Source organism: Taudactylus pleione, unplaced genomic scaffold (genome assembly GCF_031769625.1).
Source record: "Taudactylus pleione unplaced genomic scaffold, aTauple2 ptg000407l, whole genome shotgun sequence".
In the NCBI taxonomy this organism is placed as follows: domain Eukaryota; kingdom Metazoa; phylum Chordata; class Amphibia; order Anura; family Myobatrachidae; genus Taudactylus; species Taudactylus pleione.
The window spans coordinates 3,941,294-3,958,262 of NW_028284809.1; the positions used below are offsets into that span (position 1 = coordinate 3,941,294).

Below are 16,969 nucleotides of genomic sequence, written 5' to 3' on the forward strand. Positions count from 1 at the left end.
TGAACCCAGGAAAATATGCGTGGTTAAAAACAAATAAAACAATTGTTTAATTGGCTCTAACATGTATTTTGACAAATAAAAGCGAATGTTTAAGCCGTATGTATTCTGCGGGTAAACACAAACACGGACAAAATTAAAGTTTATTGCATTGTGAAAAAAAAACAAAACCAATTAAGCTAATTGATATATTGATTGGCAGGATACGATTGAGGGAGGTAGGCAGAATAAACGAGCAGTTTGTACTTGTGCGTGCGTTCCCCTCAAGCCATTTCGGGGATGTACGCTCGCTATTTGGCACGCTCGTTAGTTAGAGGAGGGGTCGGTAGAGTTTGGGGAGGATGTTTGGCTGCGTTCGAAAATACGAGCGAGTGCTTGAATTTATATATTTTTTTACGTACGCCGAACGTACGAACGGCCACTTGCGTCCGGGTCTGAATGAGGGCCATGGTTTGTTTGTGCTTGATGACAATATTATATGGAAAATTGCACAAAGGTCTACCAGATCTGCAGTCCCAGATCTTGCTCTGCGTGTGGGGGTTGTACTGTGCAATGTCCACTGAGAATACTGTGCAATGTCCGCTGAGAGTACTGTGCAATGGGCCTGATTCAGAGCCGGACGCAATTTGCGGACTGGCGTTCAGGAAAAGGGGTGGCTATTCAAATGAACCGTTTGCTCTTTGCGGTCTGTTAACGCCTCTATGTCTGACCGAGCGAACAAAACTTGTGGTCGTTTTTTGGATAACTACGCCCCCTGGCCGCTCGCATCCTACGTCATGTCCGCTATTTATTAGATTAATCGAGTACATCAAACAGCGTATGAACTGCTCGCTATTCTTGTGGTTGGTTTTTCCTACCACAATCTTGCGAGCAGTTGACTATAAAATAACCCAGTGATGTGGTCAATGACGCTGCTTTGTTAATTATGCACACCCATAAAACGCCCGTTTTGACCCTTAAGCACGCCTGCGTTCGGATCTCCACTCCCCGTTTTTAAGCACCTTCCCCTGTTACCACCCACATACGCCTCCTCCTGTCATTCAAAATAGCAGGCATTCGCTACTTAGCGAACAAACGATTTTCGGCCGCACTGACTGGTTCGCGCATGCGTATTACGATCCGTACGCATGCGTAGTTGGGCAAACATCGCTCGGAACGAACGAGAGGTCGCTTACGAGCGGCTCTGAATCAGGCCCAATGTCCACTAAGAGTACTGTGCAATGTCCACTGAGAGTACTGTGCAAAGGGCCTGATTCAGAGCTGAACGCTCTGACCAGAGCGCTCGCTCTGAATCAGGGCCCTCCTCCCTGAAAATGGAGCGGCCTCTTGGACGCTCGCATAGCTGTGGGTTACCACCCACAGCTTATGCGAGCGTCCATGATGATGGTCGCGATGGTCTTGACCATCGCGACCATCGGGCTTGCGACGAGACCCTGCGGTAGGGTCTCGCTGCCGCAAGCCCTGGAGTGATTGTGGCTCTATCAGAGCCATAATCACTCCCACTGACATCACTAGTGATGTCAGTGGGGCCGGCTTCAGACGGTAGGCGTTCCCATGGGAACGCCTCCATCTGGCAGGCACGCCCCCGGCACGCCCACCAAAGCGGGCATGCTGTCAATCAACATCGACAGCACGCCCCCTTTGGTGCGAGACCCGGAGCGATGGAGAGCCCGTCGCTCGCCGGGTCTCGCGCATGCGCATGACGGAGCTCCCTCCGTCGTGCGCATGCGCAGTGGGGGAACATCGATACGCTTGCGAGCGTACTGCCCTCACGAGTGGGTCTGAATGACCCCCTATGTCCACTGAGAGTACTGTGCAATATCCACTAAGAGTACTGTGCAATGTCCGCTGAGAGTACTGTGCAATGTCCGCTGAGAGTACGGTGCAATGTCCGCTGAGAGTACTGTGCAATGTCCACTGAGAGTACTGTGCAATGTCCACTGAGAGTACTGTGCAATGTCCACTGAGAGCACAGATGTCTCCATTCCAGCTCTGGGGTTAGAACATCAGATTATAGAAATGCCGCCTGTACATAGGTAAGCACCTACTGACAGGTGACGGTGAGCCAGTGAGATGGTGAAATGCGTTTGGGGAAAAGTAAACACAGTGCAGCAATTTCCTGGGTGGACAAATCTGTTTTGACAAATAATTTGTGCAGCTCCGTCCACCTGCAATAAGGTCCGTGAATAGTTTGATGTAACTGATAATAATTGTTCCTGTGTCACAGGCACCGAGTCATATGAAGACATGCAGGGATCCATCTGCGTAAGAAATAAAGGTGATATGCCTGGTGATGGTGAGATAAAGCCGGGGGACGGTGAGATTTTCCTTTCAGTACCTGCACTATACAAATAGGAGCCAGTAGTAGAGAGTCACTGTGATAGACCGCCATTGTTGGTAGGAATTTGCTGGAGGCCTAGATTCATGAAAGCAGCTATCTCCATCTTAGGTCCCAGATAGGATTGAGCATCCTATAATAACCTATGTACACAGTACTACTGCTCCCATGCCTTGTGCATGTGGGATACAGATATAAGGACCGGATACATCAACAGAAGGGAGGAGGGTAATCCAGGTAAATCAATGAGGGGTAACACAAACTGGGCCTGATTCTGAGGAACGCTGATGACGTCATGTTACGGAAACAGGTTTGGGTTTGGTGCACTGCCTATGACAACGTGCTCGGCCAGCCGGCCGGATCGCTGCTCATCTTGAACGTCTGTATGGCCGTTATCAAAAGCAGCGCCCCAAACCTAAACCTGTTTCTGTGACATGAGGGTATCACCGTACACCTCCACATGCTGGCGATGAATTTCAGCTGCTGATGTGCCCTTTAGAAGCAGAAATCTGATCACACCATGGGGGAGATGTATTAACGGCAAAATGCGGTAAAACCCCCGAAAATGCAGTTTTCCGGGGTTTTACCGCATTCCCCGTATGTATTAAGCAGCAGAATGCGCTGCATTCTGCTGCTTCACATCGCTAGGTAACGCCACCTTCAGGTGGCGTTACCCAATAGAAGCCTATGGGCTTCTTAGCGCGACACTCGGGGCTGGGAGGAATCCAATCGGATCCCTCCCATGAGCCCCCGCGGCCCGCGGCCTTCTGCGCATGCGGAAGGACTTCTGGGTGTCCCTCTGCCCGGCAGCATCGCAAAGGACAGTTCTCATCGAGAGAGCTGTCCTTTGCGAAATCCTTGGTACATACCGCGGTAATGAACCGCGGTATGTACGCGAAGTCGGGGGGATGTACCGCAACGGCGATGTCGCCGTTAATACATCTCCCCCTAAGTACCTTAATGTGTGACCATGTTTCTGTCATCTTACTGCTGAAGTTGGGACAGTGTGACTGATATGAGGAGCAGTCTAATGGCCGTGAGGGAAAGCAGTGGTCTATCTACAGTATATCTATATATATTCTGCACGCAAGTAGTATTTTATGCACGAATACCTGCTTAGCTTCTGTACATTATACAACAGATATAGGGCTGTTACTGCACCTGGTGGTCATTTTTGTTTTTTGCAAATTTGTCTGGCTCTTGTCATCTCTTAGACAATATTTAGCAGCTTCTTAGCATTTGGTGACCCCCTGACCCCCTCCTCTCCACCCACTACTTCCCTCACCCACATACCACATAGGCACCTCCGTTGTAATCTCAGGAGGATGTGTTACATGGATGGAGAAAGTCACCATTGCCTATGGAAAGGAGAAGAGCTATGGCCGGGGGGGGGGGGGGGGGGGAGGGGTCTTCTCAGCTTGTCATCTAGACATGATTTAGACACCTCACTAGCTACAGGAAGTGGATGATTGTAATGTTAGCACGGTCATCTATTGGGAATCTCATTTTAGAGCTATGGGGTAAAACGTTGGGAAGCGGCCCAGACTTATTCCAGTTCTGCAGTCTCAGGTCTTACTCTGCGTGTGGGCGTTGTACTGTGGTTACACAGATGTCTCCATTACATCTCTGAGGTTGGATGTTCCGATTATACAGATGCCGCCTGTACATAGTTACGCGCCTATTGGCAGGTGACAGTGAGCCAGTGAGATGGTGAAATGCGTTGGTAGGAAAATGGAAACAACGCAGCTATATTCTGATTGAACAAAACTTTTTTGACAAATAATTTGTGCAGCTCAATCCACCTGCAATATAGTCCATTAATAGACTGTTGTAATTGATAATAGGGGTCACAGACTCGGAGTCTTATGAAGACATGCAGGGATCCATCTGTGTAGTAAATGACAACGCGACGCCTTGCAATGGGGAGATAACGCAGGAGGACGGTGAGATCTTCCTTTAAGTATCTGCTCTTCCAGAAGTGTTTTTATGAAGGGGGCCCTCAAGAAATTGGGATTTTATTTCACCTACTGCTAATGATAATAAGAGCAACTGCAAATTGTTTTTACTCTTTTTGCTGGCTTATGGATGAAATAGATCACTTTAATTATCTGTGTTTTTTAGTTTTATACAGTGTTTCGATCCTCGTCTTACAACTCTTGAAATAAATAATAGCTAGTAGGAGAGATGGATGATTAAAGACCATACTTGTGTTTTTATAGAATAAGTTGGTACAAGTGGGCTGGAGGCCTAGATTCACAATAGCATAGAAGATTACAAGTAGTCATAAGTGCTTTATTTCCACCATAAGCTAGAGATATAAATAATTATTTACCACACTTAGGGCCTGATTCAGAGATGGGAAGATTTGCAAATCCGTCGATCTCACCTGTAAATGCAGAAGGAGGCGTCAGACAGCTCTTTGCTGCATTTGCGATCCCAGCACCGCGATCGCGATGGGTGCTCTTTTGGGCAGGCTGCGGGAGCTGAAGCTTCCCGCAGCCTCGCTGGTGCCTGGTCATGCAGGAGGCGAGGAATCTGCGTCCGCCAATGCAGACCCTGGCCTCTTCCCTCCCGGAAAACAGATGCGACATACCTCGGTTTCTGGGAACAGTGCCCAGGCACACCTCAGCACCGCCCCCCCAAACGCCACAGCGTGTCAATCATGCTGCTGCTTGGGGGGTCTGAGTGCGAAGTCACAGGACCCATTCCGCACGTGCGCAGGACGGGTTCTGCGCAGACACAGACCCTTCAACATCGGAGATGTGCGTTCATCCTCATATGAATGTACATCGCTGAATAAGGCCTTAAGTGACAGAGAACTGAGGACCTGATTCAGCAAGATCGCAACTGATAAAGCGTATGCAAACGGCCGATTGTTACGTACTGCGCATGCATATGAATCGCAGTGCACCTGCGTGAACCAGCCACTGCAATCGGGACTGCGATCGCAGTGACTATGCAGACCCATTGCAGAGTGATTGACAGGAAGAGTAGTTTTGTGGTGGTTACAGGAGGAGGGGGCGAGTCTGAAAATGCAGGCGTGCCCGTGCATTTGAACGCCGTTGCAGGGGCGTGCATAAATTAGCCACTGTGATGCCGTATGCAGCTTGAACTTCTACTGCGCGCAGGAACGTTAGCTACTTTAGTGGTAGGGTCAGACCTGCCTTAAATGTGCGAGTGGCTCCGATGTACTTCGGTGTTACTGATGTTTTGTATCGAATTGCAAGGTGTTACGGATGTGCGAGAGGGGAAGTGGACGTCTGCATGTTGTCAGTGAGAGCGCTTTGCGATTGCAATTATTAGCATACTTTCATAGCAAACCTGCGTGCGCGATTGCTACCGAGATCGCAATAGCGACCCTTGCTGAATCAGGCCCTGAGTCCCAATGTTCACTCCTACGTCTAGGTGTTTACGCAAAATCCCTCCCCTGGTGTATCAGCCTGGTGTCACAGGTGACTGCTCCCGTATAACAGCGCTATTGTATATTGTACTTGCAGATGCCGATGCGTATGAGAACGTGCTGGATTCTGTCTATTCCCAAATAAATCCCGCCCTTAAGTCCCAGAACAAACCAGATGAGAAGAAGTCGGAGGGCAGGACGTCGCCGCGCCAACACCCACCGTACAGGACCACGGAACTCAAGCAACAAAGTCAGTGTCACTCACCTAGATCCAAAACTAGGTTGCTTATATATATACATATTTATCATTGTATTTATGTTTTTAGCAATTGCAACCCTTTCATGGCACCCGCCTAGCCTTATGCCAGTGGCACGTTATGCAAAGTAAACAGAGAGGTTAAAAGGAAGATGGTTTAGTTCACTGGTCACCAACCTTAATTGAGGTGTGAGCCACTTATGAGAAATGAAACCTCCTGAAGAGCTTCTACAATTGTAGAAAAAGAAAATCTGGCTAATATCCGAACATTGAGGTCATTTAATGAAAAAAAAAAAAAGTTTAATAGAAAATAACAATGTATATAATTATTACAGTGATATTGTTGTAGTTTGTAAATAAAATGTAAGTACAAGGACATTTCACATTACCGGCTCCGAGGAGGTACGTGCAGTACAGGAGCAGAAGATATAGGCAGGGCTGCTGTGTGATTTTCCGGCAGGGCTGGGCGGGAGTCACTCGCTCCGCCATAGCGTAGAGACGCCGTGGGTGGAACCACGGGGAAGTACGCTGTAGAGGATGCGGCAATCACCTGACGTGCTCCCCTGAGGCTGCACCCATGGCGTCGACGCCACGGGGGAGCACACGTCAGAGGTCACTTCCTCCTTGGTGACTCGGCAGTACCGCACCTAGGTGAGCTACCAGAAGTAAGACCGCGTGCTACCGGTTGGAGACCACTGGTTTAGTTACTGTAGGAGTGGGAAGGTAAATGAAACAGCATTTATTATATTTCCAAATTCATGGGAATGATTCTGAGGCGCTGCTGCGACCGTTTGAGCGTATATTGCTGCGGCTTCAATTTTATGCTAATCAGCCCTTCCTCTGTGTTAAGCTGGGTACACACTAAACAGATATATCCACAGATCGAGTGATCATATACACTGAACAACCATCATCTGTGTTCAGTGTGTAGGAGGGGGCGAGTCCTGATGGCCGGGGGCAGGTCGGGCGTGGGTCCACCCCCCTTCTCGCAGCAGCTGCTACGTGTACTGCATATTTGCCAACTCTCCCTCAATGTCAGGGACACTCCCAGAAATAGCAGCAGTCTCCCTGACTCCCTGAAGAGTCCAGCAATCTCCCTGATTGCACCTTACCCCCATTATGAAGCTGTTATATAACAAAATGGGATTATTAGTGTCATTTCCCTGCATTGGGTATAAGGCACAATGATCCCTATGGCTACATGCACTTTCTAATAAGTATCAGTGTGTTTTCATCACCAAGTAGATCTTACTAACTGCTTTGGGGCTTGTTTACATTTGGATGTAAGTCAGATTTATGACACGCCCCCCAGATGTAACAGCACACGCCCATCACATGTATGACACGCCTCTCAGATGTAGCAGCACACGCCCATCACATGTATGACACGCCTCTCAGATATAGTGGTACACACCCACATTAATGTGCGCTCATAGGTGCTGCTATCACAATCTCCCTGAAATGTTTTTTTTTCAAAAGTAGGCAAGTATAGTTTATGGGCAGTCTGCAGACCACCCGTACACACTGGCTAATGGATAGATATATCTGCAGACCACCCGTACACACTGGCTAATGGACAGATGTATCTGCAGACCACCCGTACACACTGGCTAATGGATAGATATATCTGCAGACCACCCGTACACACTGGCTAATGGATAGATATATCTGCAGACCACCCGTACACACTGGTTAATGGACAGATGTATCTGCAGACCACCCGTACACACTGGTTAATGGACAGATATATCTGCAGACCACCCGTACACACTGGTTAATGGACAGATGTATCTGCAGACCACCCGTACACACTGGCTAATGGACAGATATGTCTGCAGACCACCCGTACACACTGGCTAATGGACAGATGTATTTGCAGACCACCCGTACACACTGGCTAATGGACAGATGTATCTGCAGACCACCTGTACACAATGGCTAATGGAAAGATATATCTGCAGACCACCCGTACACAATGGCTAATGGACAGATATAGCTGCAGACCACCCGTACACACTGGCTAATGGATAGATATATCTGCAGACCACCCGTACACACTGGCTAATGGACAGAGATATCTGCAGACCACCCGTACACACTGGCTAATGGATAGATATATCTGCAGACCACTCATACACACTGGCTAATGGACAGATATATCTGCAGACAACCCGTACACACTGGTTAATGGACAGATGTATCTGCAGACCACCCGTACACACTGGCTAATGGACAGATATGTCTGCAGACCACCCGTACACACTGGCTAATGGACAGATGTATCTGCAGACCACCCGTACACACTGGCTAATGGACAGATATATCTGCAGACCACCCGTACACACTGGCTAATGGACAGATATATCTGCAGACCACTCGTACACACTGGCTAATGGACAGATGTATCTGCAGACCACCCGTACACACTGGCTAATGGACAGATATGTCTGCAGACCACCCGTACACAATGGCTAATGGACAGATGTATCTGCAGACCACCCGTACACACTGGCTAATGGACAGATGTATCTGCAGACCACCCGTACACACTGGCTAATGGACAGATATGTCTGCAGACCACCCGTACACACTGGCTAATGGACAGATGTATCTGCAGACCACCCGTACACACTGGCTAATGGACAGATGTATCTGCAGACCACCCGTACACAATGGCTAATGGACAGATGTATCTGCAGACCACCCGTACACACTGGCTAATGGACAGATGTATCTGCAGACCACCCGTACACACTGGCTAATGGACAGATGTATCTGCAGACCACCCGTACACACTGGCTAATGGACAGATGTGTCTGCAGACCACCCGTACACACTGGCTAATGGACAGATATGTCTGCAGACCACCCGTACACACTGGCTAATGGACAGATATGTCTGCAGACCACCCGTACACACTGGCTAATGGACAGATATGTCTGCAGACCACCCGTACACAATGGCTAATGGACAGATATGTCTGCAGACCACCCGTAAACAATGGCTAATGGACAGATATGTCTGCAGACCACCCGTACACACTGGCTAATGGACAGATATGTCTGCAGACCACCCGTACACAATGGCTAATGGACAGATATGTCTGCAGACCACCCGTACACAATGGCTAATGGACAGATATGTCTGCAGACCACCCGTACACACTGGCTAATGGACAGATATGTCTGCAGACCACCCGTACACACTGGCTAATGGACAGATATGTCTGCAGACCACCCGTACACAATGGCTAATGGACAGATATGTCTGCAGACCACCCGTACACACTGGCTAATGGACAGATATGTCTGCAGACCACCCGTACACACTGGCTAATGGACAGATATGTCTGCTGACCACCCGTACACAATGGCTAATGGACAGATATGTCTGCAGACCACCCGTACACAATGGCTAATGGACAGATATGTCTGCAGACCACCCGTACACAATGGCTAATTGACAGATATATCTGCAGACCACCCGTACACAATGGCTAATTGACAGATATATCTGCAGACCACCCGTACACAATGGCTAATGGACAGATGTGTCTGCAGACCACCCGTACACACTGGCTAATGGACAGATGTATCTGCAGACCACCCGTACACACTTGCTAATGGACAGATATATCTGCAGACCACCCGTACACACTTGCTAATGGACAGATATATCTGCAGACCACCCGTACACACTGGCTAATGGACAGATGTATCTGCAGACCACCCGTACACAATGGCTAATGGACAGATGTATCTGCAGACCACCCATACACACTGGCTAATGGACAGATGTATCTGCAGACCACCCGTACACAATGGCTAATGGACAGATATGTCTGCAGACCACCTGTACACACTGGCTAGTGGACAGATATGTCTGCAGACCACCCGTACACACTGGCTAATGGACAGATATGTCTGCAGACCACCCGTACACACTGGCTAATGGACAGAGTACACAATGGCTAATGGACAGATATGTCTGCAGACCACCCGTACACACTGGCTAATGGACAGATGTATCTGCAGACCACCCGTACACACTGGCTAATGGACAGATGTATCTGCAGACCACCCGTACACACTGGCTAATGGACAGATGTATCTGCAGACCACCCGTACACACTGGCTAATGGACAGATGTATCTGCAGACCACCCGTACACACTGGCTAATGGACAGATGTATCTGCAGACCACCCGTACACACTGGCTAATGGACAGAGTACACAATGGCTAATGGACAGATATGTCTGCAGACCACCCGTACACACTGGCTAATGGACAGATGTATCTGCAGACCACCCGTACACACTGGCTAATGGACAGATATATCTGCAGACCACCCGTACACACTTGCTAATGGACAGATATATCTGCAGACCACCCGTACACACTGGCTAATGGACAGATATATCTGCAGACCACCCGTACACAATGGCTAATGGACAGATGTATCTGCAGACCACCCGTACACACTGGCTAATGGACAGATGTATCTGCAGACCACCTGTACACACTGGCTAATGGACAGATATGTCTGCAGACCACCCGTACACACTGGCTAATGGACAGATATGTCTGCAGACCACCCGTACACACTGGCTAATGGACAGATATGTCTGCAGACCACCCGTACACACTGGCTAATGGACAGAGTACACAATGGCTAATGGACAGATATGTCTGCAGACCACCCGTACACACTGGCTAATGGACAGATGTATCTGCAGACCACCCGTACACACTGGCTAATGGACAGATGTATCTGCAGACCACCCGTACACACTGGCTAATGGACAGATGTATCTGCAGACCACCCGTACACACTGGCTAATGGACAGATGTATCTGCAGACCACCCGTACACACTGGCTAATGGAGACCACCCGTACACACTGGCTAATGGACAGATGTATATGCAGACCACCCGTACACACTGGCTAATGGACAGATGTATCTGCAGACCACCCGTACACAATGGCTAATGGACAGATATATCTGCAGACCACCCGTACACACTGGCTAATGGACAGATGTATCTGCAGACCACCCGTACACAATGGCTAATGGACAGATATGTCTGCAGACCACCCGTACACACTGGCTAATGGACAGATGTATCTGCAGACCACCCGTACACACTGGCTAATGGCCAGATGTATCTGCAGACCACCCGTACACAATGGCTAATGGACAGATGTATCTGCAGACCACCCGTACACACTGGCTAATGGACAGATGTATCTGCAGACCACCTGTACACACTGGCTAATGGACAGATGTATCTGCAGACCACCCGTACACACTGGCTAATGGACAGATGTGTCTGCAGACCACCCGTACACACTGGCTAATGGACAGATGTGTCTGCAGACCACCCGTACACACTGGCTAATGGACAGATATGTCTGCAGACCACCCGTACACACTGGCTAATGGACAGATATGTCTGCAGACCACCCGTACAGAATGGCTAATGGACAGATATGTCTGCAGACCACCCGTAAACAATGGCTAATGGACAGATATGTCTGCAGACCACCCGTACACACTGGCTAATGGACAGATATGTCTGCAGACCACCCGTACACAATGGCTAATGGACAGATATGTCTGCAGACCACCCGTACACAATGGCTAATGGACAGATATGTCTGCAGACCACCCGTACACACTGGCTAATGGACAGATATGTCTGCAGACCACCCGTACACACTGGCTAATGGACAGATATGTCTGCAGACCACCCGTACACACTGGCTAATGGACAGATATGTCTGCAGACCACCCGTACACACTGGCTAATGGACAGATATGTCTGCAGACCACCCGTACACAATGGCTAATGGACAGATATGTCTGCAGACCACCCGTACACACTGGCTAATGGACAGATATGTCTGCAGACCACCCGTACACACTGGCTAATGGACAGATATGTCTGCTGACCACCCGTACACAATGGCTAATGGACAGATATGTCTGCAGACCACCCGTACACAATGGCTAATGGACAGATATGTCTGCAGACCACCCGTACACAATGGCTAATGGACAGATATATCTGCAGACCACCCGTACACAATGGCTAATGGACAGATGTGTCTGCAGAACACCCGTACACACTGGCTAATGGACAGATGTATCTGCAGACCACCCGTACACACTTGCTAATGGACAGATGTATCTGCAGACCACCCGTACACACTTGCTAATGGACAGATATATCTGCAGACCACCCGTACACACTGGCTAATGGACAGATATATCTGCAGACCACCCGTACACAATGGCTAATGGACAGATATATCTGCAGACCACCCGTACACACTGGCTAATGGACAGATGTATCTGCAGACCACCCATACACAATGGCTAATGGACAGATATATCTGCAGACCACCCGTACACACTGGCTAATGGACAGATGTATCTGCAGACCACCCGTACACAATGGCTAATGGACAGATATGTCTGCAGACCACCCGTACACACTGGCTAATGGACAGATATGTCTGCAGACCACCCGTACACACTGGCTAATGGACAGAGTACACACTGGCTAATGGACAGATATGTCTGCAGACCACCCGTACACACTGGCTAATGGACAGATATGTCTGCAGACCACCCGTACACACTGGCTAATGGACAGAGTACACAATGGCTAATGGACAGATATGTCTGCAGACCACCCGTACACACTGGCTAATGGACAGATGTATCTGCAGACCACCCGTACACACTGGCTAATGGACAGATGTATCTGCAGACCACCCGTACACACTGGCTAATGGACAGATGTATCTGCAGACCACCCGTACACACTTGCTAATGGACAGATATGTCTGCAGACCACCCGTACACACTGGCTAATGGGCAGATATATCTGCCATCGGCTCTGCAGCACAACCTATGCAATATGTCTGTGAATGACGCCGTTCACAGACATATCGCGGGTACACACTGGCCGACAGGCAGCAGATATATTGGCCAATCAAGTGATCGGCCAATATATCTGTCAGTGTGTACCCAGCATTACACGCGTGCATCTGAGTGTGCATTTACTTAGACGCCCAATTTGCAATCCTGCTTGGTATATTGCCTCCGATGTAAGCGATTAGGTCTCTGAGTTCGCAACCATTTCTGAAATACAAACCTACTGTATATATATATATATATATATATATATATATATATGTCAGGTGCATAAATATTGGGACATTGACAGAATTTTCATATTTTGGCCTCTATTCACCACCACAATGGCTTTGAAATGAAACAAACAAGATGTGATTTAACTGCAAAGTATTAAAAAGTGAAAGTTAGATTTAGGATTGTTTAGTTTGTCCCATTACTTTTGGCCCCTTAAAAAGTGGGAGGCACATATAGAAACCGTTGTAATTCCTACACCGTTCACCTGATTTGGATGTAATTACCCTCAAATTAAATCTGAAAGTCTGCAGTTAAAGCACATCTTGTTTGTTTCATTTCAAAGCCATTGTGGTGGTGAATAGAGGCCAAAATATGAAAATTCTGTCAATGTCCCAATATTTATGCACCTGACTGTATATATACTATATATATATATATATATATATATATATATATATATATATATACTATATATATATATATATAATATATATATATATATATATATATATATAATGTGTGTGTGTATTTCCAATACATTTCTGAGACTGTGTCTCAACCGCTACTGCGACTCTATAAGTACACACTGGGGGGCGCATGCGCTGTGCAAATTTTTGCAACTTAGACGTAAAGCGCAGTTGAAAAACATTGCACATTTGCATGAATATCGCCACTGCGTGCGACTCAGAACCAAGCCTATGGGGGGAAGGTAATAGATTGCGAATTTTCAACGTGTTTAAATTTGCCAGAAGTCGATGTGAGATTCCCGCGACTTTCCACTGAAAGACGCCAGATCTATAGGAGGCGACTTTGAGGCACAGCATGAGAATCGACCGTGAGTGTTAGTGATTAAGGAAACACAAACTCGCCGGGAAATGGCTCTGACCAGAGAGATCGCTGCAGGCATTCCGCGCTATCTGTCCGGGCATTACATAATAAAGTACCACATTAATTATATGCACAACTTTGTCACTAATTAATACTCAATTAACGGCCCTGAAAAATAATACAAAAAATGATGAGCCGCAGTTAAAGATTTTATTTTTTGCGGGCAATATTGTTAATTTTTTTTTATAACATTTAAAATGATGTGGACAATAGTATTTTGATGTTAATTGGGCCATATTAATTAAAGATAGAAGCACTAATTAGAAAACAAACTTGTGTCACTACAAGCACCAGCATGTCATTAATTAATTAATATTGCCTCAATTAACATAAAAAAAATATTTTGTCTTCATAATTTAGAATTTTATTTTTACATTTTGCACCAATAATGAAGCAAATAAAATAATTATGGCCCATCAAGATATTTATTATTTTCTGAGGCGCCTTAATTGAGTATTAAGTAGTGGCAAAGTAATACACATATGTGTAATGCGGCTCTTTGTTATGTTCTGCCCGGACAGATGGCATAAAATGTGAGTAATACGAGAAATATCGCTGGCGAGGGGCACCTCACTTAATATGCAAAGTTTTCTGGCTAGTTTACAAGTCATAGACTATTATATCTGACGACCTGTATGATTTGACATTGCAAAACTCAGGATGGCGATTGGTATCCAGTGAGTGGGGAGTAATTCTGACGGATAGTTTCATTCTATTATGGTGACTTGAAACTCGCTGGAAAATCGCCAGTTTTTAAAAATCGGAGGCAAATATATTCCCCATATAAGCAGAAATGAAGCTGACTCTAATCACCATTCTTTATGTAACTCTATAGTAAGCAGCAGTGTAATTCTGGGCCCCCTGTATCTCAGGACGCGTCGACTAGGATTGTATAAACCTGGATTTGTCAATGTTCAAGGTTTGATCCCCTATTTTCTTTCTCTCTCTTTTGACAGACGGAGATTTTTACCTCTCCTATGAAAGCAACAAATTATGAGAGAATCCGAGAATTAAGAGAGACCCCAGACTCCGGAGACATATTCCCAGAGACAGCACTGAAACATTAAATCCGACGCCAGAATTTGGGATCACCAGTTTAATTGACAAGAAGATTGTAGCATTGTGCTAGTAATGGCATCAGCATCACTAAGACTATGTCTACCGAGAGCAGCTTCCACGGCAAAATGGCTGCTGTGGTCACGTGACTCACCTCTGATAATCGCTGACCTGGCCGTGGGGAATATTGGACCATCAGATTGGCTGATAGCAGAGTTTGCACTATACACCGCTGTGCTGTTCCTAATTTACAAGTTTCCTGAATTGCTAAATCTGGACAAATGACATAGAACACTCATAACATAATGACTATTTTTGGGCTCCCTATTGAGACTGTCTGAAACCACTCAACAAGACTTGTCACACCTAGAACCTTCTTATTTTGCTATCTGCATAATATTATCATTTGAGTTCTAGTCCTGGCAAATCCTTCACCCAATACATAAATATTTTATGTGCGCATACATATATTATATACAGTGCTATTTTTCAGCAGGAACAAGCAGGACCTCAGTTCCTGAACCTCTCATTACCTATGACATAATGTCCTGGGCCAAAATGTATTTTCCATAAGACACGTTTTATTTTAAGTCCCTTTTGAGTGCCTTCTCTTCTAAATACTATATACAGGGTGTTCCATAAGTGTGTAAACACCCTTCTAAAAAAGGAAATGAGTAAGGAGATAGTAATCCAGTGTCCTACACATATGATATTGGAGAGGGAAAAAACTTTTTAGGTTATGTCACCAATATGGCGGCCATCTTGGATGCAACTCTAATTTTTTTTTTTCATTGGAAAGGTAGTCATGTGACATATCAAACAGATGCAGAATCTCATGAGAACGCCGTTGCAGGGGCGTGCATAAATGATCCACTGTGATGACCTACGCAGCCATAGCACTGATAGCGTGCGTGGCTGGTAGCGATTTCTGAGTAAGGTCAGAGCTTGTGCATATGGGTCTGATGTTACTCAGTGTCACCGATTGTTTTGCTATATTGCTAAGTATTACGGATGTGAGACATGGGAAAGTGGGCGTCCTTATGTGAGGCTGCGATCGCAATGCTATACTGCGATCACAATGTATTTGCATATCACCGCTGATATTAGCCACTGTGTTGCATTCGCATTAGCATAATACCGATCCGTGCTGAATCAGGTCCAATGGCACTAACAAACCAGAACGTTATTATAATATTATATGTGATGCATCTAGACCTGTTCCCACATTAACTATGGCAGACTTTCCAGTATAAATGGTGATGAATCATACATTACTATACAGAACTACAAACGCTGGGCCTGGTTCAGAGATGGATGTAATGCTGATATTACACAGCTGAGCGATTATCGGCAGTCGGCGAATGCGTCAGGGTACGTTACCACTGTCACAGCGACTTTTTACTCACTGTGTGACTGACAGTCAGGAAACGTTTGGGGCAGTGGCGGCACAGAACGCAGGCAGGACACCACCGTCTTTTGGGGCGTGTCAAAGCCTGCGCCTGCGACCCCATACACAAACAAATTGCTCCTGCATCTCAGTGCATAGGCGATCATAGGATTATTTAGTAGCGATCACAGGATTATTTAGAAGGTGGATTATTGAAGGATCTGCGGCCGATCTTTGTACGCAGCTGCTTGGATTTGAGATGCCGCCTGTGGGCGTCTCCATACAAATCCCGGCGTCTGCTGCATTTCCAATTTTACATTATAAGAAGGAAAAGATTCAAAGCATCGAGCTGATGTTACAGAGACATTGCAAGACTGGCACCACGCCCTAGGATCTGTGATTATCTCCTTTCCATGGGCGGCAGAGACATTGCAAGACTGGCACCGTGCCCCTAGGATCTGTGATTATCTCCTATACATGGGCGGCT

General features: G+C 46.8%; 1 protein-coding gene across 1 annotated transcript in view; it reads left to right on the forward strand.

Annotated features, from left to right (window-relative positions):
• LOC148506384 (uncharacterized) overlaps positions 1–15,854 on the forward strand; it is a 75,142-nt gene extending 59,288 nt beyond the window's left edge. Inside the window, exons 11-14 of the mRNA XM_088446852.1 lie at positions 2,225–2,314; positions 4,180–4,278; positions 5,833–5,985; positions 14,996–15,854. Of these exons, the coding sequence (XP_088302978.1) occupies positions 2,225–2,314; positions 4,180–4,278; positions 5,833–5,985; positions 14,996–15,036 (383 nt within the window). The 3' untranslated portion in view covers positions 15,037–15,854. The remainder of the gene's footprint in view (positions 1–2,224; positions 2,315–4,179; positions 4,279–5,832; positions 5,986–14,995) is intronic.
• The last annotated feature ends 1,115 nt before the right edge of the window (positions 15,855–16,969 follow it).